The following is a 21,442-nucleotide window of genomic DNA, read 5'->3' on the forward strand; positions in this document are numbered from 1 at the left end:
AAATTCAGGTTTGATCCTGACTAACTAGGATGCCTTTCATTCATTTTACATGGCAGTGTTTGGGAGAGCCTTTCTTTATGCTTGTTTGAATAATGCATGGGGAAAAATATCTCCAAATGACCTGAAATTCATATATAAATGTCTCTAAAATATACAGTATCTGAGCGAATAGGAGAACAAAAAGGCGGAATGATGTCCCCAAAAAGCTGAGGCAGATGCTTTGTAGTTCGGAAAAAAGTTTAAAAGTTGTGATTTATGTATATATATTTTTCAAAACAAGTCACATCTATAATACAACGGTCCTCATCAGGGTCCTGACTTTGCCTTGCCTGTTTTTTTTATGCATCTGATCCAGTTATTCAGACAGACCATATGTATGTATTTAGGGCTGTCAAACGATTACATTTTCTTAATCGTGATTAATCGTTGAATTTCTATAGTTAATCGTGATTAATCGCATGTTTTATCACATGATTAAAATTCTATTATTTTGCATTTCAGAACTGTTTTAAGTACATATTAACAATGGAAAGCAATTCTTACCAGTGTATCTTGATTGGGTATCAAATGAACGCAAAGAAAATGACTTTATGAACTTGATTTTAAGATTTGTATTTGTTTATTATATATTTAATCTAGTCACACATTTGAATCTAGAGTCAATATTAGGGTTGGGTATAGTTTGGTTTGGATACCGGTGCTAAAGCGGTGCTTTTAAAACGGTACCGGTGCCTTAACGGTGCCTGAACCGATACTTTTTAAGAAAGTAAAAAAAAAGAAGGGTACTAAACAGTTGGTGACATTAAAGAATGGCTTGTTTATTGCTAAGGCCATATTGTCAAAATTAAATGTTTAATAATAATGTAATCACTATAACAATAACTTATTTCACTAGTAAATAGCTGTTGAATGACAAAAACAACCACCAGATGGGAAATGGGCATTTAACAACAACTTTGAATGCACCACGACGCTGCAAATTACCAGTTTCATTGAACGCACCGTCTGTGTTTTTTCGACAACAGCAGCTGCAGATTGTTACATCCCGGTGTCGGAATCCTCTACAGTGAAATACAGACAAACTTTACACCGTTTAGCGTTAGCTGTCAGCATTGTAACCATGTTTAATCCATCTACTAGCTAGCGGTAGGCTAACGTTAGCTGCTGTCGAGTATAGTGTTAACTAGCGTCACGTGCAGCAATGTCTCTGTTCCTGTAACGTCTGTTTCGGAGCATCAGAGAGAACAGCAGGCATATCAGTGGCACCGGAATGAGGCACCGAAATCGGCGTTGCTATTCCTGCAGCAGTAGGATGTGTTACGAGGAAGTACGGCAAAATAGTAGCCTGTTAGGCACGACGCAAAGCCGAGTGAAGTGATAATAAATTAATAAATGGCGGCATGCGATTAATAGGCCTACGATTAAAAAAAATGTACGCATTATGCTCGGCCCTTAATCTCATCGTGATTAACGCGTTAATGCTGACAGCCCTAGTTGTATTACTTCACCGTACATGTTTAAAACTCATTTTAACAGCAGCTTTTTTTTATGGCAGATATCTCATTTCTGAAAAGAAAAAAAAACAACTCCACAGCAAAGGCCGAACGGCAAAACAACAATCAAGGTAAGGACAGTGGCTTGATATGGTCAAACCTTCACGGCCACATAAATACATGAGCTGCCTGAGAGTAAATACCACCGAGTATTTGACTAAAAGTCAACGAGCAGACGGATGGAGGAGTAGGGGTTGAAAGGAGAGTGCATCCCAGTGGGGTGCATGGTTTCAAAGACAAGAGAGGATCAAAGTATCGGAGATCCATTCCGGGTCAATGGAGCTGAGTTTCCGAGCGCTGCCCTCCGATTCCTGTCAAACAGCTCTCCAGTCGGACACCCAGAGGGAGACGGTGGGACAGAGAGAGGAGCATGTGTGAGGAGGTCGACGCAGAGAGAGGAAGAAAAGGACACCGGTGCTACAGCAATGCTTCCAGGCCAGTAGTCACAGTTTGAGTCCGAGAGAGAGGCTAGGAAAGAGAAATACCTAACTCATACAAACTTAAAAGAGTGTCTCACATTGACAAGACACAGGGGGTTGATCAAGCTAAATTTGCACAACTGTACACAGACACCAGTCTAATAGAAATATGACTCTACACTCTCCATTGGCTCCTGGTGCGTTTTAGAATCAAGATTTTGTTTTCAAGGCCTTAAAAGGCCTGGCCCCAGCGTTTTTTTGTCCGAGATTTTAACTCTTCGCGAGCACAACCGGTCATTACGGTCATCCAAACAACTTATTTTAAGGCCAAGGTACAAACTGTGGGGTGGGGTGATGACGCTTTTGCAGCTGCTGCGGCGAGACTTTTGAACAAGTTACCTGCTGACATTCGAACTATTACAGACGCTGTGACATTTTTCCTTTTCTTCCTCCTGCTGTTATGTAGCCTTTTCTGATTTGACTGTATTTTATGTTTTATTCTTTTTATTGTATGGTATGCAGGGGCGGTTCTACATTGAATTACACCCAGGGCAAGACCCCCTTCGAGCTTTTATTGTTGTAGTGTTTTTGTCCACCAAGGGGTTAGTGTAGCGTTTTATCAAGGGGCAAAATGTTTTAAGGGGAGTTGTGCTTACCGCAGGTTCTACCCTCACTCCCTCATCTCTGTCTCTCTCCCCCTGAGTCTCCTCCTCACTGTGCATGCCACTGTCGCCGACACCCCCACCACTATCATCAGCCACGGGAGCTGATGAAGGTCCTGCTACTGCCGAAAACATGTCTTGAAAAAAAAAAAAAACATGGCTTTTTTCTTTTATTTGAGCCGCTTGGGTTACTTTGTTTGATTTTCGCGTTTAGACCATTGCCATAAAAGAAAGGTTTAGACTCGTCTTGCTCCGTCTCTGTGTACTTCCGAGTTCTCCTGTCACCGTGTGTTTATCTTTCGCGCCGGGCCCCGCCCCGTTACGGACTATTCCATTTCATTGTGAAAGTAGGGGGTGCAAGCAGGGCGCCTGCAGCTGCAGGGGGCGCCAATCTGCCAATTCCCCACACAGTGAAATGATAGATAATAGAAAACTGCTTCGCGGAGCAGAGGATTTTTATTTTTTTTTTTCAAGTGCTCGTGGCACCCCCCCATGACTCATGATAAAATGCCGCCCCGGGCGGTTGCCCAGGTCGCCCGTGCCAAAAACCGCCCCTGATGGTATGTTATGTTTTGTTCTTGGTCTTTGATGTAAAGCACTTTGGATACCTGCTGGTTGCGGTAAAGCGCTATATAAATAACTGTTGATTGATTGATTAATAGATTGACTGATTGATGACCGACTCTTTAACGACATCTCTGAACTTCTTTCCTCATTAACTCAATTTATTAAGCAGCAAAAGACATGGATGTTGTCTTTGTTCGCTGAGCAATTAGATAAGAACAGAGCTAAATAAGCCAGCAGAGTGTTGATAAATTAAGCCAAGTGTTGTCTCATATTAGATTTTTTTTTATAGTTGTGTGTCCTCTATGTTTTTAATGCAAATTACCAAAGCCAATTTTCTGTCCAGGGATAATACATTTGGCTTTTTCCTCCCTTTAGGAAGAAAGCCAAAATGAGAATGATACAGCAAAAGGCTGAATGTGCTTTGTCAGGACTGAGAGAGAGAGAGCGAGAGAGAAAGGAGGGGTGTAGAGAGAATAAGAAGGCAACACAGAAAGCAACAAAGCTGAAGCAGAAGAACAGAACACAGAAGCTATGTTTCGGAGAGGCATTTCCATGCACCTTTTTTTATGCACTGTGTGCACATCGGGGTGGAAACACCCACATTCAAAAGTTGAATGCGTCTGGGGTCTAAGTAATTAACATCTCTGGTTCACGATCAGACAGTTCACATAGAGGTAGATGCTGAAAATCTCATAAATTTGCCTACAAATTGCGCAGCAATTGAATGGAATCGTCACTACATAAGGAAACTGAAAGACATAGAAAGATTGTGAAGGGATAGAACAGAGAAGAAGAAGTGAAGATGGAAAGGAAAGGAAGAGATTGGTGGGGGGGGGGGCGGGGGGGGATGATTATATTTTCTTCTTACTTCTCAGTTGATACAGAGGTAACCAGGAGTGGATTTATCAAAGCATAACCACATGGACTTATCTCAGATTCCGTGCAGCAATATGCAAATCTGGTTTTATGGGTGAGGGGGCGTCGACATGGACTCTCACCACTCTTACAACCGCACTTAATTAACAACTCTTTTAATCACGTTTTCTCCCTCTCCATCTTCCTACCTGTTTCCACTCATATTTTTCAGAACTTAGACCAATCTCTCTAATCGAACCTCTCAGCCTTTTAATACCTCTTTTCTCTCACACGCTGCTCTTTCTATTTTTACTCACAAAGACTTTCAACATCTTACAGTACCTGTATTTTCTTTCCTCTTTCTTCTCTTTATACCACCCTCTCTTTCTCTCTCTCTCCCAGAGATTCCCGGCTCAATCTCTGCTGCTGAATAGGTAGATTAGCGCAGAAAAAAGGCGGCTGTGAATACTGCTGCGCCTCTGTCTCTATTGACCCACTATCTAAGCTCGAGAGAGAGAGAGAGGTTGAGAAGGAAATGTAGCTCACTGTCTTTCTCTTTCTCTCCTTCCACAACGACTCCACTGCACCAAACGAAGACTATGTGCAGCCCGGTAAATCCATTAACCACTGATTGAGTCCCATTTTATCTGAAACATTAAAGAAACAAAACAACTGTGGCTGTGGAAGGCATAGCTTAAAGAGGTAAAAGTGACAGGAGAAAGATGAAATGAAACAAGCTGTCGAGATGGAAGACTGGTGACTGGAGCCAAAAATAAGATCTCATTCCCCCCACCCCCCCTTTTTTTCCATTTCTTCCCTCTATTTCACCAGTCCTAGGTGTCAGTCTTTTTCTCCTGCTTGGTCCATCATGTCAGGCCACTGTAACTTTGAATCAGTCAAACAGTCACTCAGCGGTCAAGCTGTTCCTCTCCTGCGCCAGTCGCTCTCGAAGGCAGACACCATGTGTGAGTCGTCCACTGCAATTTGGCTGACGACAGCTGTCAGCCACTCTAACAGCAGTGAGTTGCCTCTATTCACTGTCATTTCCTGGATTAATGGTTGGGTTATTGGGCCAGGAATTGTGCATGAATGATTGTTTTATCAGAGGATTTGGTTTGGCTATAAACACAGCAATCTGGGCGTTATGCGAGTGTGTTTCCGTCTCGCTAGATCAGAGTGAAGAAAAAGCCATACGAGAGCTCAGAGACCCCCTCTACTCTGCAGCTTGTAATCTCATCACACAGACAAGCCTGTGGAGAGAGACAGAGAGAGAGCAATGCAGAGTTTGACACTCAAAAACAAACCTATGCTATTTCTAATGTTCTAAAACTGTAATGTGATAACAGTGTCCATGTATCAGGGAAAAGGTACTGTCTTGCAGGATAATGTAACTGTTCATTGGATGTCTTTTTACATCTGAAGTGTTGTTACAGGAGCACTGAGACAGAGGCCAACTGTACCATGTGGTGCAACACCACAACTTGCATTTGAAAGTTGAATATTTTTGCTTTTATAAATGGAAAAAATAAATAAAAAAAGAAGCACTTGTATCAATGCACGGAATTCTTTCTCATCCAAGAGCCTTCACCAGTGCTAGTGACTGGTGGGAGGGCATTTAAACAATGAGATGTTCATTTTCATGCCTTGATTTTGTGATGTTTAATCACGTTTATGTCATGGCATCGCATATTTGATATCATCCATCCATCCATCCATCCATCATCAGCCTTTATATCCAGGCCCTGGTCTAAGTTACCATTTTAATCCAGCTTCTTCTGGGGGATTCAAAGTCTATCCCAGGCCAGATGGGATATGCAATTCCTCCAGCACAGTCTGGTTCTGCCCTGGGATCTGCTCCCATTTGGATGTACCTGCAAAACCTCTACAGGGAGGCATCCATGAGTCGTCTTGCTACTGTCCTACAGCCTCGTCTGGCTCCTATCTACATGAGAAACCGGTGGTTCTAGTCTGACCTCCTTCCTAACCCTAACCCAGCCACCCTGCAACAGAAAGTCATTTCAGTCACTTGTATCTGCATTCTCTTTCTTTTGATCATTACCAAAAGCTCATGGCCATAGGTGAGGGTTGGAACATAGATTCCCTGGTAAATTGTGAGCTTTCAGGCTCAGATCCCACTTCAATGTGACAGTCAGCAACTCCCACATTACTTCACAAATCTGCCTGTCGATCTTGCACTCTATTTAACCTTCACTCTTCACTTTATGTTTAAAGGCTTACAAACTCGCCACCAGTCAGTCAAACTGATGTTGCCTCTTGGACAACACACAAATGCCTACAGTACTGTTTGACTTTAGGTCAAAAACACATTTCATGTCGTGTAGCATCACATTTGTCGCCCTTAAGGCCAATTTATGCTTCAGTGACGCACGTCACTCGGCCGTGGCTTGTTAGCGTTGCATTTCCCCCTACTCATTTCCTGTTCTCCTTCTCCATAAACAACATGAAATCAAAGAGAGAGGGTTCACTTTTCCTGCTACATTTCCCACCGTGGTCAAAAAGCACAGGAGGGACACTTTGTTTCTCTCACTACTCTAGAGTCGGTACTCGCTCCGTAGCTAATCACACAAACACACACATGCCAGCCCTGCTATTCTCTTAAAGAGATCGACGCAGACACCAACGCACAAGTATAAACTTCAGGCCACTTACGTAGGCGATGGCGAAAGCTCTGTGTGGAGCCTCCGCAGAACCATAAATCACACTTCACTGTAGGACGGACCGGCTGCACTGCATCACAGAATTTGATTAAATCATTTTTTTTGTGGAGTGTGGATATTGAGAGGTAACAGTGGCTTCTTATGAGGCAATGCAGCCTGTCAACCCATACTGACACACGTCTCACTACTGCTACCGACAAATGGGCTTACATAGAAAACAATATGCGTGGGTGGTTTGATGCCAGTATTAAACCAGGCGATTAGAGTTTAGAGAGTAATGGTATTAACATATTATTTGTAATCTTAACAATCATACCCCGAAATAACAAAGCAGGCCTGCCTTGTTGCATGATCCAAATTTTCTTCAAAACGAAAAGCCATTTTCGGCATGTAGCTTGCTAGCTCGAAGGTTTTCTTTTTCCGTAACAAAGGGATTTTGAGAACAGCAACACACAGCAACGCTATGTCAGTCTTTATCCTGGAAATGTACTTCCGTTGATCCAGACTAATCTTAGTGTGGCCGCTTTGAAGGCTACAGTATCACGTTGTTTAAGGAGAAGCACAAACTCATCACTGGAACATACACAACGCCACACTCTTGGTCTGAGGCCTGAAGCCTGAAAAGTTTTAGGAATGATACAGAAAGAGAGAAAGAACAAACAAGACAGAGTGAGGAATATGGGTTGAAAAACTGGCAGCTGAGAAATTGTAAGGCTGGTGCTGCAGTCCCCCCCCCCCCACCTCTTCTGAAACCAACATGGGTGTCTTATGTTTTTCTCCCTCTTACATACTGTATAAAGGGTCAGTTATTGGCAAAACCTCAGGGGAGCAGAGCAAAGGAGGACAAGAAGAAAAACAAAGGGAAGAAAGAGAAGACAGTGCGAAGGAAGGCGTGCTAAAATAGGCTCGCTCATCGAGGATTCCTCTTGAAGTGTCTCCCACTGAGGGTGGGCGGAGCTAGCCTGCAGTGACTTCACATTCATACATGCTAACATCAATGGAGGACTGCTGTCTGACCCTATGTAGAGTGTTCTCTGGGGAGCAGGGGTGGGAGGATGGAGGAGGAGGGGGGGAGCCAGAGACTGGGGATGGATGATGGGTGGGCGAGTTTTATCGGCTCTTTGGTGTTTTTGAAGTTGTATCGTGTGTGGTTACTGTACGTGTTTACATGTTCGTCATTGCTTGCGTTTGTATCTGTGATCATGACTGACTCTCTGATCACTACACAAACAGACAAGAAGACCCAAATCATCGACTCAAGGCTTCAAACCCTGGTAACAACGACAGCTATGTCATTGATTTGATGAGAAAAACAACAGAGGAGCCTGGACTTCCCCCAGAGAGCAGCCTGACAAGAACTGACAAGCCTCCTATTGGCCCTAATTTCCTGAAAATTAGTCTGCTGCTGCTGCTGTGACGAGCTAATGTCGAAAACATCGGGTAGTATGAGGTGGTGAATGGAAAACCACCAGTGCTTTCACTTTGATACATGTACACTGTCTTTACGCACTTTTAATGTCCTAAAACTGGTTTTATCTGCAGTTTTTTAATCTCAATTTGCACTGCTGGACTTTTGCCAATGGCCACTGTGTCTCTTTCAGTTTATGTTGGAATCTTTGGCAGAACCAGTTGGGTTCATCCTGTTAGTTTCTTAAAGGCTCAGGTATGGGCTGGTTTCAGGTTTGTGTTTAAGTCCATTGCAACGCTTTTATCCTTTTATACTCAGGTATTGTTATTTGTGTGTTACGCCTATAATTTTCTGCCTGTCTATTGGTGTTTGTCACATTAAAACATCTGACAAAGTCTAAAATCAACAAATGCAGACCGCAATAGGCTTCACTATTCACATCTCCACTTTCTGACCTTTTTACAAGCGCATGCTGCCGAGAGTCAACAGTTCAAAGCAACCGCAACGTAACCGCCAAATTTAAAGTTAGACTCTTGTAATTTAGTTCAAAATTGGCACTTTTAGCCATTTACTGGTCTTCCAGTTGCTCCTAATGCACTTGCTACCATTAACCTCAAGGGTATTTTTTTAATCAACATAATTACCTCTTGGTGGAGCAAACTTTCATTTTCTGTCTCATTCTCAAACACACTGTCACTTCTCATTCCCTCCTTTGTATTCACCCTTGAAAAAGAGATTCTTAATCTCGATGGGTTTCTCCTAGTTAAATAAATTAGACTACAATACAGTGAGTGCTGATACGATTTTACTGGCTTCAACATAAAGCTCCTATCTTGAGAAAAAATGCTTTCTTGCAAAGTGCGTCATTTTCCGTCTGTTCTGCTCGTTTCCTCTGTCAGGTACTCGCCGTGTTGAAGGCTTTGCTTCCTGTCTGGAGCAACAGAGGCTTTTCACACCTGCTCCAGTTACATACAGTCCACTTTCTAAAGAGCAAACTACCAACACAAGAACTGGCAGCAGTCTCCCAAAAAGCTGCAGCGGAGATGGAAAATATAAAGAGAGAAAGGTCTCGGAGACTGAGTGGGAAGATGGGCTGCAGGGAGAGAAGATTGGCCTCACGCTGACGGTGCATAATGCTCCGGGCCTCGGTCAGGTCTGTGAGGAAGTGCTGCTGTCTTTTCAGTGATTTCTACAGCCACGTGGTGGTCGGCTGGAACGACTGGGGGATATCGCATAACGTCCGTCTATACTGTAGCAGCAACATGAGCTCAGACTGTGGAAAGTCAGGATGTCTCATTTAGGGGAACAATTGATCCAACAGCAAGTGTTGGGTGGAAACCAGGCAGGTCTAACCACATCAGACCTTCTTTAAAAGGTGCCATATGTCAAGAGTGCATCTGAATAATTCATAATATCACTGTGAAAGACTGTGAATGCTGATGCTAACAGAGAGAACATACTGCAATCACAGGATAAAAAAAGTTTGATTTTTACGGCACGCTAGAAAATTGTTGATTTGCTCTCCTGCCGTTTTTCTGCTTTCTGCATTTATTTTGCATAGTTTGAGAATTCAGCTGAACTTTCTACAAAACGGACTTCCAGCAGTGAAACAATAAAATTACAGTTTTAAAAAAAAAAAAGACCAAGAACTTCTGATCATTCACTGATTAATTGTAAAGTCTAGAACATGTCAGAAAACTAAAAAGAAAAGTTCAAACCCCAAAGAAATTCATGTATAAAACATATGAAAGAGAGAAAAGCAGAACATCTGAAGCTTTAACCAGTAAATTACTTTGGTCAACAATTAATCAACAGATTGTCATTATATCAATAAATTCTATTAGAAAAGCATGATGTTGCTTCCCCCTTAATTGCCACTGTTGGATGCACACCTCCAGTACCTACAGAACATTAAAGTCCGGGTAAAGCAAAATCAGTGATTTCCTTCTAACCCCATCATACATTTGTTGAAAACATGTGAGAGGACAGTAAACTGAATTGTGGCGTTAAGACCGTTAAACTGTTTTTTACCATTTCTGTGTCCAGGATTTTTTGGGCGGCATGAAATAGGGCTTAGTTAATTGTTTTCAAATCAAAATCGTGATTTGAAAGAATGCGATTAGCTAATCGTGAAGACCGTGATTAATCAAATGTGCAATATTTAGCTGAATGTTTGGTGTAACATTTAGTTTAACATTTTTTTATTCCTCTTTTCATTATTATATTTACTGTTTTTTTAATGTTACACATATCACAGATTGTTTACTTTTTTTATTACTTTATTTATTGAAAGGACAATTCCGGCGCAAAATGAAACTAGGGGTTAATAACAAGTGGGTAACGAGTCGACCGTTCTCTGGGACATGTTTTCATGCTAATCTAATGTGACCAGTTTTAGTGCAAACCGCTAATTAGCTTATAACGCTAGTCGTCGGGGCACGCTAAAGTAAAAAGAAATCGCTATTTCTATATCACTAACAAGGCTCAAAATAGCACCACACTTCCACGGTAGCATAATGAGGGTCCCTACATGAGAATTTTGTAAGTGTACAATTGACAATTTATTAAAAAGATAGTTTAGACAGACAGTCGTTCGACTGGTCGTGACTGTTTTCCCAAGATGGCGCCTGCCTGTATACCGAACGGTACTGTCTTTATAAACTATCTTTTAGCTAATTAGTGGTTTGGGCTAAAACTGGTCTCATTCGATTAGCATGAAAACATATCCCAGAGAACGGTCGACTCGGTACCCATGTGTTATTAAAACCTAGGTTCATTTTGCGCAGCAATTTTCCTTTAAGGTGCAATATGTAGCTAAAAAAAAAAGAAATCGCAAATCGAATCGTAATCACAATATCTGGCAGGAAAATCGCATTTAGATTTTTTTCTTCAAACCCTAGCAGGAAATCATGGTTCGATGACACACTGGAGTCATCGTTAACATAACCCCTGCCCTACTGTATAAAAACATTGTTACTACTACATTTAGAGCGTATACCAGCAGTGCCGTTTCGTTCACCACGTGTGGTAGCTAATTTTATATAATTTATCTGTCATTCAGATTTGGCTGGGTGGTTAATAACACATTTTCCTGTAGTGTGACAGATTCGAAAGACATTTATTCTCGCTTTACCTGGACTTTAAGAGAGAGGGATAACCCCCACAGAGCTCCTACTTACATACTTATTTATTACTCTGTGTCACCTCCAACTGTGCAATATGCCATTTCTATTCATCCGCACCTTACTCATCTGTGTATCTGTGTATAATATATATACTGTCTGTTTATATAAGGTTGTTTATTGTGTAAATATGTTTGTATTATTACTAATATTATTATAACTAATTCTATTTTTTTTATTTGTTATAATACTTTCTGTATATGTGTTATTCTGATGTGTGTCTGTGTTTTTTTTTAGCTGCTGTAGGACAGGCATTTCCCCAGTGTGGGATTAATAAAGTCTATCTTATCTTATACCATGAGCAGATAACATGGACCAAACCTCTACATTTGTCAGGCATTAAACTGGTACTCACAGATTAAAAGAGCAATGTCTTTGGAGAGCCTTGACTAAAGATACGACTTACAGGGATTGAACATGTAACCTTTGGCCTTTAAAGCATCCTTTTACCCTATTAAGCTGCCTGCTGTGTGGCTGCAGACTGTTCTAATGATGACAGCGGCAGGAAACATCAAGTCATTTTGGATGACTCCTCCGATGCCATCACATTTTACTGTGTTTTTCTGCTTTAGTTTTAACTGCCAGGGCCTGTTTTGCATGTGAGCTGATGGGAAGCTCTTTTTAGACATCGTTGGCAATGTGTAAAGGGATCACAAATGGCGTGGACTGTGTTTTTGTGAGCCTACAACGACAAACATGAGGGATTTCATGGATCGGAGACAGCTCACAGTTTACAACAACAGCGACAATCAAATGAAAATGGAGAAATCCCCAGTAGTAGTGTTGATGTCTGTTACACTCAATCATAAAAAGGAACATTAGCTGTGTCTGGTAAGTGTCTCTGACAGTTGGACATAAATACTGTCTGCTGACAATGGCAAATACTGCAGCTGGTCATCATGCACCTGCCTTTTTCAAAAATATCAGCACAAAGCATGATTGAGGCAGCACTTTTCCCCCCAATGAAAGCCATAATATTCTGCACCACCTTACTGGACAATACATGCCAAGCATACAAAGAACCGTTAACAGGCCAACATCTAATTAGAAGGAAATGCTCAAAAAATGATACACAACACTGCAGAAGTAGAAAAAAATGGCACCAAATAAGTTCGAAACTATGCTGATGAAAAGAAGAGCATGTACACAGAAGCTTCAGGTATTTTTAGCCAATAAGCCAATGTTAATTAGTTTCCCAGATGGAATTAGCATCACTGTGTAACCTGTGCAATCATCATGCCCCAAAAATGTCATTGAGAAAGATGAACAAATATCAAACAAGAAGAGATGCAATACCAGATTCCATATGTCGTCTGTGTGTAGTTGTGTGAATCATACCAGACTGTCCTGGTGGAGGTATTCCAGATGGGACTCTGGGCAGATACAGCAGCACCGTCAGAACACCTGCTCTGCTCCCCCAACATGGCTCCATGGCTATGGGCTTCGGCACCGCCTGCACGCACACGCACGCACGCACACACACACACACACACACACAGGATAAACAAATTAGTACACACTAGACAGAACATAAGTAAAAAGATTAGAATTACACACCATAAAAAAGAAAATGAGATATTTTATGCCAGTGTTTGGACCACAGAATGATTATATAGATTAATTTACCGTTTCAGACAGTGTCATAACAGATGCTGGCACCACTAGCATCAGTGTGTGTGTACGTGAGGTTTATACTTCCTATGTGTGTATAGGAAGGTGCACAATGCTCCTATCAAGCTAACAGAGCAGCTAACCGATGTAACACACACCCAGAGCTCATGCTGCCACCTCCCCTGTGATTGAAGCTCCCAGCTGGGGGAAGCAGGCTGGCCGGCAGCCTATGGAGCTCTGCCTGCTGTGCAGCTAACGTAGACAGGTAGGAGATCATCTGTCTCTCTAGTTAAGTGTGCAAATACACATTGAGATATCAGCCGTCCATTCTAATCATGCAGGTTTTTATATCCATTATTATATACCAACCAAATAAGACACTTAGATCAAGTAACGATTGTACTGAGCCAAACATTATAAGGGGCTTTTCATTTTCGTATTATTAGTCAAATGGAGCCAAAACTCCCAGTGCTGTATTTTGTATATAAGACTAATATCTTTTTTTTTTTTTTTTTGCAGATTTACTGACAAAACCTAATAGAACTTGTTATACAGGTAAACTAGTTTAAATGTATTTTCAACTGGATTTTATGTTTCCAAAAGTTACTTTCTTGCAAAGGGATAATAATCCAACACACTTTAAACATGTTTATATTGTGCTAAGGGCAGCATGGGATAATATGAAGTAAGTTCATATGAAATAAAGTAAAAACTGGGACAGTATGGAACTACCGAATATTTGCACAACAACATGCCAACCCTAAACTAGAAATGAAATGAAAAGAACCACTCCTATACTATAATAACCATCCTGCACAGGGCCTGTGGATCTGATTGTATATACTGTGTCTTACTGTCTGTCTAATGATATTTAATGGCTGGGATAGGGTTTCCTTACATTTGAATACACAACAAGGAGAGTCATTGAGTTATCGACCAGGTTTGACCCTTCTGCCACTCTGTACCCCATAGGTCACAGAGATAGACCTTGTTTATTACTGTGGTCTGTGGGGAAGTGAGGCGTGCACGCACACACACACACACACACACACACACACACACACGCACACACACGCACACGCACAAACAAACTGCCTCTGTAACTGGAACTTCCTATTAGCAAGCATCTCCTGATTGAGATAATACAAACCAATGAGTCTGTTTAGGTTTTTTTCGGTGAGAGAATGGAAAGAATAAAATGGTACAAATGTTACATATATACATAAAAAAGCACACAAGCCTCTCCACACATCTGTTCTTCCCTCCTTGCTTTGTTTTACACGTAAGTGTTAACCATCTTCCTGACTGTTTTTTTTTCCTTTTTCTTTATTATTATTTCTCCTCTTCTCTCCCTCTTGACTCGTCCTCTTGACTCTGAGTGATTAGCAAATCTGTCAGTTCACATGACAACTGGAAGCGTACAAATGACAATCGTACTTTGGGAATTTCATTTTGACAAGACAAATCAGACTAACAGTCACACAAGCAGTATCCCTGATGCTACTGTTACTGTTCACAGATGTCACCAGGGCATACCCACCCACAAAAAGCCCAAATATAATGTATATTTAATTTCTACTGGATTGCCATTGGGTTGTTTTCTAATCATTATTTTTTTTAAACACATGGAAGAATATTGAACACACACGTAAACTACTGTATGAACACAGAGGTGCTCATGTCCAACGGTGAAATATTGTGGACGTAATGGGCAGCTCACAGCACAACTCTGTCAAACTGCATACGTATAAAGCAAGTCACTGTGGGGAAAAGACCATATGTGCTCAATAATGGTAAATAAAGGGTTTAAAACAACCAAATGGCTGTCCAAAAATGAATTACTAAGGGTGACCTTCAATTCTAAATACTCAAAGAATCATCTGTGGGACTCAACCCAACTTTTTAAAACTGGATGAAACAAATATATAGCAGTATGTTAAGCACCCAGCAGGCATGTATACACAGTAATTAGAGGACATGTCAACACAGTAGGCTGCTGTCAAAGTAGTTATGAGCTTAACAGCAGTACTTGGACCACCTTGGTACAAACACAGAGAGAACACACACACACACACACACACACACACACACACACACACACACACACACACACACACGTAAACATCCCCTCTGGTGCTAATAGGTTTAAGTGCTGGAGCATACAGCGTAATTAGAGGCAAGAGAAGAGGCTCCCCTGTTTGTTTAGTGTTTTCAGACTGTCAGGAAATGATGAATTCCTACTAACCACACACACACACACACACACACACACACACACACACACACACACACACACACACACACACACATACCCTCTGTAACTAGAACTTCCTAATAGCAAGCACTCTTTCTCCTGATTGAGATAATACACAGACAAAACAATGACTCATTGTTCTGTTTAGGGTGTTTTTTTCGGTGAGAGAATAAAATGGGGAAGACAAAAATGATGCAAAATGAATAACAGGTGTTTGATGAACACTGAAATCACAAGCATGTTTCCCTGTTATTGTAAAACACATTTTGACTGTGACATACACAAATAACCAGGGCCGTCGGACTGGGGACTGAATATACTCTCATGTGAGGAGGGCCCGCAAAAATACTAGAATAAATAGCAGTGTGTACATGAATGCGTATGTACAGGGTCCGGAATTTGGTGCCACGCCATTACAAATAACTGATGTTCCCTTTCTCATTTGCTTCATGGTGAGCACGGTTTACAAAGCAACGGCACTTTAATTTATGTGTGTATAGTTACAATCCACTAGTTCCTTAGATATACAGTCCACACACACTCACAGCATATTTACATTACACCCTGTTTACGAGACACTATTTCCTCCAGGAAATGAACAGTTAGTTGTGTTAAAGGTCATTAAAATTCACACTTATGTAAACAGAAAAGATACCCGCAGAGCACGAGTCAAGTGACACTCAAGAATAAATAAATATTAAATAAATGAACAAAGACAAAAAAACTAGCTCTGAGAACAGTGCGGGGCTCTGAGAACAGCGCGGGGGTCTGATAACAGTGCGGGGGTCTGATAACAGTGCGGGGGTCTGATAACAGTGCGGGGCTCTGCTGCGATGCTGCACTAGTGGCCACAATCAGAACTGCAGCTCCAAACTCCCCAGGATCAATGTACTACAGTGAAAAACTATTTCTACTTGGTGAGTTTACAAAACTTGCCATCTGTTATAGCAATGGGCAAATGGTTTTACACACACACACACACACACACACACACACACGCACACACACACACACACACACACACACACAGGACCATGTGATCTTAATGGTTAATAACAGGTTGCTTAGCAAGATGACAAATCTAACAGCAAATAAGTGTGTTTGTGTTCCTGAATCTATGTATCTATATGTTGTGTGTGTGTGTGTGTGTGTGTGTGTGTGTGTGTGTGTGTGTGTGTGTGTGTGTGTGTGTGTGTGAGAGTGTGTGTGTGTGGTGTGTGTGTGTGTGTGTGTAAATGATGAAGCAGAGCCAGGGTGATGTGACGACTGTAAGAGCTTTCCCTGGCTCCTTTCCCAACCTAATCACAGTAAGTGAGAGAGAGAGAGAGAGAGAGAGAGAGAGAGAGAGAGAGAGAGAGAGAGAGAGAGAGAAATGAACAGAGAAGATAAAAAGAGAGGTGCGGAGAGAGATTAGATAGAATGGGGTGTCAGGTGGGTGGAGTCCAGGTAGCCATTGAAGTCAATAGTGAAATCCTGCTGAGCTGTCTGTCCAGTATAAAAGCTTTCTCAGCTGACAGCCACTAAGTAGAGCCGAAGAGAACAGAGGTTCTGACCTGACAGTGAGAGGGTCTCTCTCTCTCTCTCTCTCATTTTATTTATATTTTAAATATCAAGCGCCACTTAAGCCCAGACAACAGTTTTTGCTGACTGTGTACAATGTTGAAATTGGCTTGGCATCACTGAGCACTATCAGTCCTTCGTTCTATAAAGAATTATTGGACATAATCCAGAGAGACTGTCGTTTTTTTTTTAACCATGCAGGTTTCAAGAGGTTTGGTGCCATCTTTGGTGAATACATTATTAATATTAATTATTATTATTCATTAAGTTTGAGTTAGAATGCATACAGGTATTATTATTTTTTTCTGTCTGTTCTCTGTCCATTGTGTCATGTACGTTTGCATACTTCTCTAGTGATCCCTCCTTGTGTCTCTATGATTTCTGTGTTGCAATATTTCCATGAATGTAACCATTTATGCCTAGCCTGGATGCCAGCCGAACTTAGCCCCGCCCACAACATTTGAGGTCGGGAAGTTCTGTCTCGACTTGATCTGTTGTGGAGCAACTACGCTCAAACCAGAACTGTTCGGACCAATCAAATTGTCAGGGCGGGCTTTATACGATGATGGACAGATGATCAACAGTAACGTAATCAACCACGTCACCAAAGAGCGCTTGGGTTGAATTTGTTTAAAGATGGCTGCCACTGGAGAATTGAGATGTGTAGATTCCGCCATTGCGTCTGTTATAGAAGATATCGACAGCGCATTCATTTTAAAAGAGGAACAGAGAACCGCGACCAAGGCATTTGTCGATCGGAAAGATGTTTTAGCTGTCCTTCCTACGGGTTTCGTCAAAATTCAACGGTTTAATTTATCAGCTGGCCCCTTTGTCGCTAAGAAGATGGGGCGCAATGAAAACCCTGCGGTCATTCCGCTGCTCTGATTGGTTGTAGGTCTATCCAATTGAGAGGCATTTTCTTTCCTGGCTCGGTTGAAACACGCCCCATAATCACAGCCCAATGGAGCAGTATCAGACTCATATTCTGACGACGTCAGGCTAATTTATGCCTCCTTCGTATGAATAACAGCAAAAATAACCTATTGGTCTTATTAACTAAAACCTCAAAGGACTTACCTAGCTTGCATCAATGTTTTATACTGTAGTTCGGCTTCTGACGTCCCGCTTGGATCAGCCGATTGCTAGTCAGCTAGCGAGTAACATCCAATCACACTGATACAGATAGAAACGAGACGACCTTTGTAACGTGACAGCTCTTACAGTACTATTTCCCTCATCTCATGTCAACACATCTGCTGCTGCAGCTCCCACCGCCAGCAGCCTCCTCCTTATGTGCTACAGCTTTTGGTATGGTGGACTTTGCTGAGATCTAATGTGCACATATGTGTACAGAAATGTCCAGTCTGTCCATCTCAGAGCTAAATACTTGTTGCTTCTTCAATCCTTAAATATCACGCCCCCTGCCAAATCTAACTCTATAAGGGATTGCAATGCAGCACCATAAATTATTGACATGTCCCTTGACTTATCTTTTATTTCCCTATACTGCTTTTTTTTTTCTTTTTAAAACATGTATTTATTGAGTTTTTGTACATTTGACAAACAAAAAGAGTACAACAAGGCACATAACATAAAACAGAAAGGAGACCAAGGATCAAATGTAGTAGCTGTAGTACCCACAGTCATGAATCTGTACATCCATAGGTGTATGCTTACACAAAAATACTGAGCAGTTGTTTATCTCAACACTGTATAGTACAGAAGGCACACTACAGGCATATGGACATATATACAGGAGTATGTTATCTTATTTGGACAAAAAACAAACAAACAAAAAAACGCTCAGTCCAGATAGTTATCACTCCAACCATCCACATCCATATTGTTATTCTCAAGGAAATTGAAGAAAACGCTCCAAATTTTCCAAAACTTGTCAAGCCTATTTTTTGTTGTGTAACTTATCTTTTCTAAAGCTGAGTAAAAAGTCATTCCCCTCAACCATTGCGATGTGCTACAAGGTGTGTCTGATTTCCATGAGCAAGCAATGCATTGTTTAGCTTCTCTATGCTGCTTTTTATCTGTTGTTGATTTAATTCCCTCTCCAAACTTCCTCCTTCTTTACTTGACTTTGGTTTTATGATGTCAGTTGTTTTGTATTACATTTTGTATTGTTGTTTGTTAAAACCGACAGGTTAAGAGTCTGGGTGTCATCCTTGACAGCACACTATCCTTTCAACCCCATATCAATAACATTACCCGGTCTGCCTACTTCCACCTACAAAACATCAGTCGCCTCTGCCTCTCCCTGACCCCCCACACTACCGCCATCCTTGTCCACAGTCTCGACACTTCCCGTCTGGATTACTGTAACTCTCTCCTCTTCGGCCTCCCTCACAAATCCCTCCATAAACTTCAACTGGTCCAGAATTCAGCTGCCCGCATCATAACTCCAACCCCCTCCATCCACCACATCACTCCTGTCCTCCAACAGCTCCACTGGCTCCCGGTCCAGTTCCATATCCAATTCAAAGTCCTCCTGTTTACATTCAAGGCCATCCACAACCTCCCCCCTCCCTATTTGTCTGATCTCCTCCAGGTTCCCACTCCCTCCCGCTCCCTCAGATCCTCCTCCTCCATACACCTGTCTGTCCCCTCTGCCCGTCTTACCACCACGGGGAGCAGAGCATTCAGCCGCTCTGCTCCCCGTCTCTGGAATTCATAACCACCCCAACTCCGAAACATTGATTCATTCCCCCATTTCAAATTACAACTCAAAACACATCTGTTTAAAACTGCCTATTCCACATGATGTCAATCGCTCTGCCTCTTTCTGTTGCTGTTATTGTTGTTGTATTCTTTATTTTTTGCTGTTTTTAAATGTCTTATTCATCCCTGTACGGTGTCCTTGAGTGCCGAGAAAGGCGCCTTTAAATAAAATGTAATATTATTTTATTATTATTATGTCGTTTTAAATGTGCTACATTAATGATTAATAAAGATGTCTCTGACTCAATCACACTTTCCTGTGAGAGCAGACGGCCTCTGACTTGGCTAAGTGGAGTAAACCTGATTGGACACAGCTAACGGCACTGGAGAGAAGCGGCAGCGTCATGACAGCGCTGTTACACAATATGCATATCTATGTGCGCAAGCAGTGTGGAGTGTGAATTCATCATCGCGTTGGCTCTTTCTCGCCAGCGCCCCGTTTGCGTCAACACGCTTTCGTCGTACAGCAGAAACACGACAATGCGACATCATGTAAGTGGTGCTTATCCATACCTGAGATCCTGTATTTATTGTACAGTAAAACAAACAGGACAAGGAAACTCAGACAAAGTCACTTTAACCCTTGGTTAACCCTTTAACCCTTGAGTGCATTTCTTCTGCCTGTTTTTCTTTCTCTTTTCATTTAACAAAAATAACAAACATGGAATAGAGGAAAGAAATCCATTTCAGTAGACGCGAGGTCATTCAACGAAATTGTCCGTCTCACCCCACTGCTTCCTTCCTCTCCAGTTTTTTCAGCCACATATCCTCTCCTTTTGTCTTTTGTACCTGCTTCACACAAATGGTTGTTGCAACATTTTGTCCCATTTTTATCCCCTGGATGAACAAAGTGGTCAATTGAGCAGCATTTACAGGTGGGGGGTACTGCTACAGGGGCATGATGGATAAATTGTCTGAGGCCAGAGAAAATTGAGCCAAAAGTTTATTTTCCTCTGAATCACTGTTTTTTTCCCCCCTCCTTTTCCTCTGAAAGCTGTCTCTAACTGGATGTAGCGTGTAAAATCACAGTTGTGGTAAAGTGCAAATTTATAAACCAACCATCCAAATAAGCAAGTAATTTACTAGTGGACAGCAAGCAAAGGCATGGCGATACAATCTACTCTGAGAAACAGAAACGTGGGGAAGGGATTGTTGTTTCAAATGAACCGTGGCCGTTGATAGAAAACAAGCAATATAATGATATTACAGGAAACTCTTTTCAAAATGTGCCGACTAGTTAAACTATCGAATAAAAAAGGTAACTTTGACCCAGGGATTGAGTTTGAATGGGGAAGAAAGCATTTAAATTGGGACATTAATTCTATTTAAGCAGCCTGACACTCTGAGATGCATTGGGCTCCTGTAATTTCATCTGTTCTTTTCATATGGAGTCAATATTTAGTATCCATGAGGGTGATGTGACTGTGTCACAGTTAAAAATGCAAGCAATTTTGGAAAAAAATGAAAACCATTATTAATACATCAGATAAACACTGTATTAATCGAATAAGAGTGGCTGATACAATACTTCATGACTCTTTATTTATTGCCCATGCATTCAATCAGCATTTCTCCTCGGTCTGTTCTAACTTTTTACCTAGCTATCATTGGACTACAAGTTCCTTTGGTATTACATCACCCCGCTGCAGTTCTTTTTCTTTTAGGAAAATTTTACCAATTGAGGTTCAGAACGCAATTAATGATCTAAATGTTAACAGTGGCGCTGGTCTTGATGGAATAGAAAACAGGTTTATTAAACTAGCTTCCTATATTCTTATGTATCCACTTGCTGATTTATTCAACATGTCTTTGTCGACATGTGAGTTACCATCTATCTGGAAATGTGCACGCATCACACCACTCCATAAAACTGGAGATGTACTTGACCCAAACAATTATAGACCTATATCCATTAAAGTCTTTGAAAAATTAATTTATAATCAACTTTCGCACTATCTCACTACCA

General features: G+C 41.5%; 1 protein-coding gene and 1 long non-coding RNA gene across 4 annotated transcripts in view; one reads left to right on the plus strand and one right to left on the minus strand.

Moving 5' to 3' along the window:
- LOC116061646 overlaps positions 1-9,998 on the plus strand; it is a 28,708-nt gene extending 18,710 nt beyond the window's left edge. Inside the window, exons 2-3 of the long non-coding RNA XR_004107761.1 lie at positions 1,795-1,805; positions 9,987-9,998. This is a non-coding gene — a long non-coding RNA (uncharacterized LOC116061646). The remainder of the gene's footprint in view (positions 1-1,794; positions 1,806-9,986) is intronic.
- Positions 1-21,442, minus strand: part of atrnl1a (attractin-like 1a) — a 326,334-nt gene that overhangs the window by 6,386 nt on the left and 298,506 nt on the right. For all 3 annotated transcript variants that reach the window (XM_031315944.2, XM_031315943.2, XM_031315945.2), the window contains one exon: positions 12,663-12,777. In XM_031315944.2, the coding sequence (XP_031171804.1) occupies positions 12,663-12,777 (115 nt within the window). The remainder of the gene's footprint in view (positions 1-12,662; positions 12,778-21,442) is intronic.

Source organism: Sander lucioperca, chromosome 15, assembly GCF_008315115.2.
Source record: "Sander lucioperca isolate FBNREF2018 chromosome 15, SLUC_FBN_1.2, whole genome shotgun sequence".
NCBI lineage: Eukaryota > Metazoa > Chordata > Actinopteri > Perciformes > Percidae > Sander > Sander lucioperca.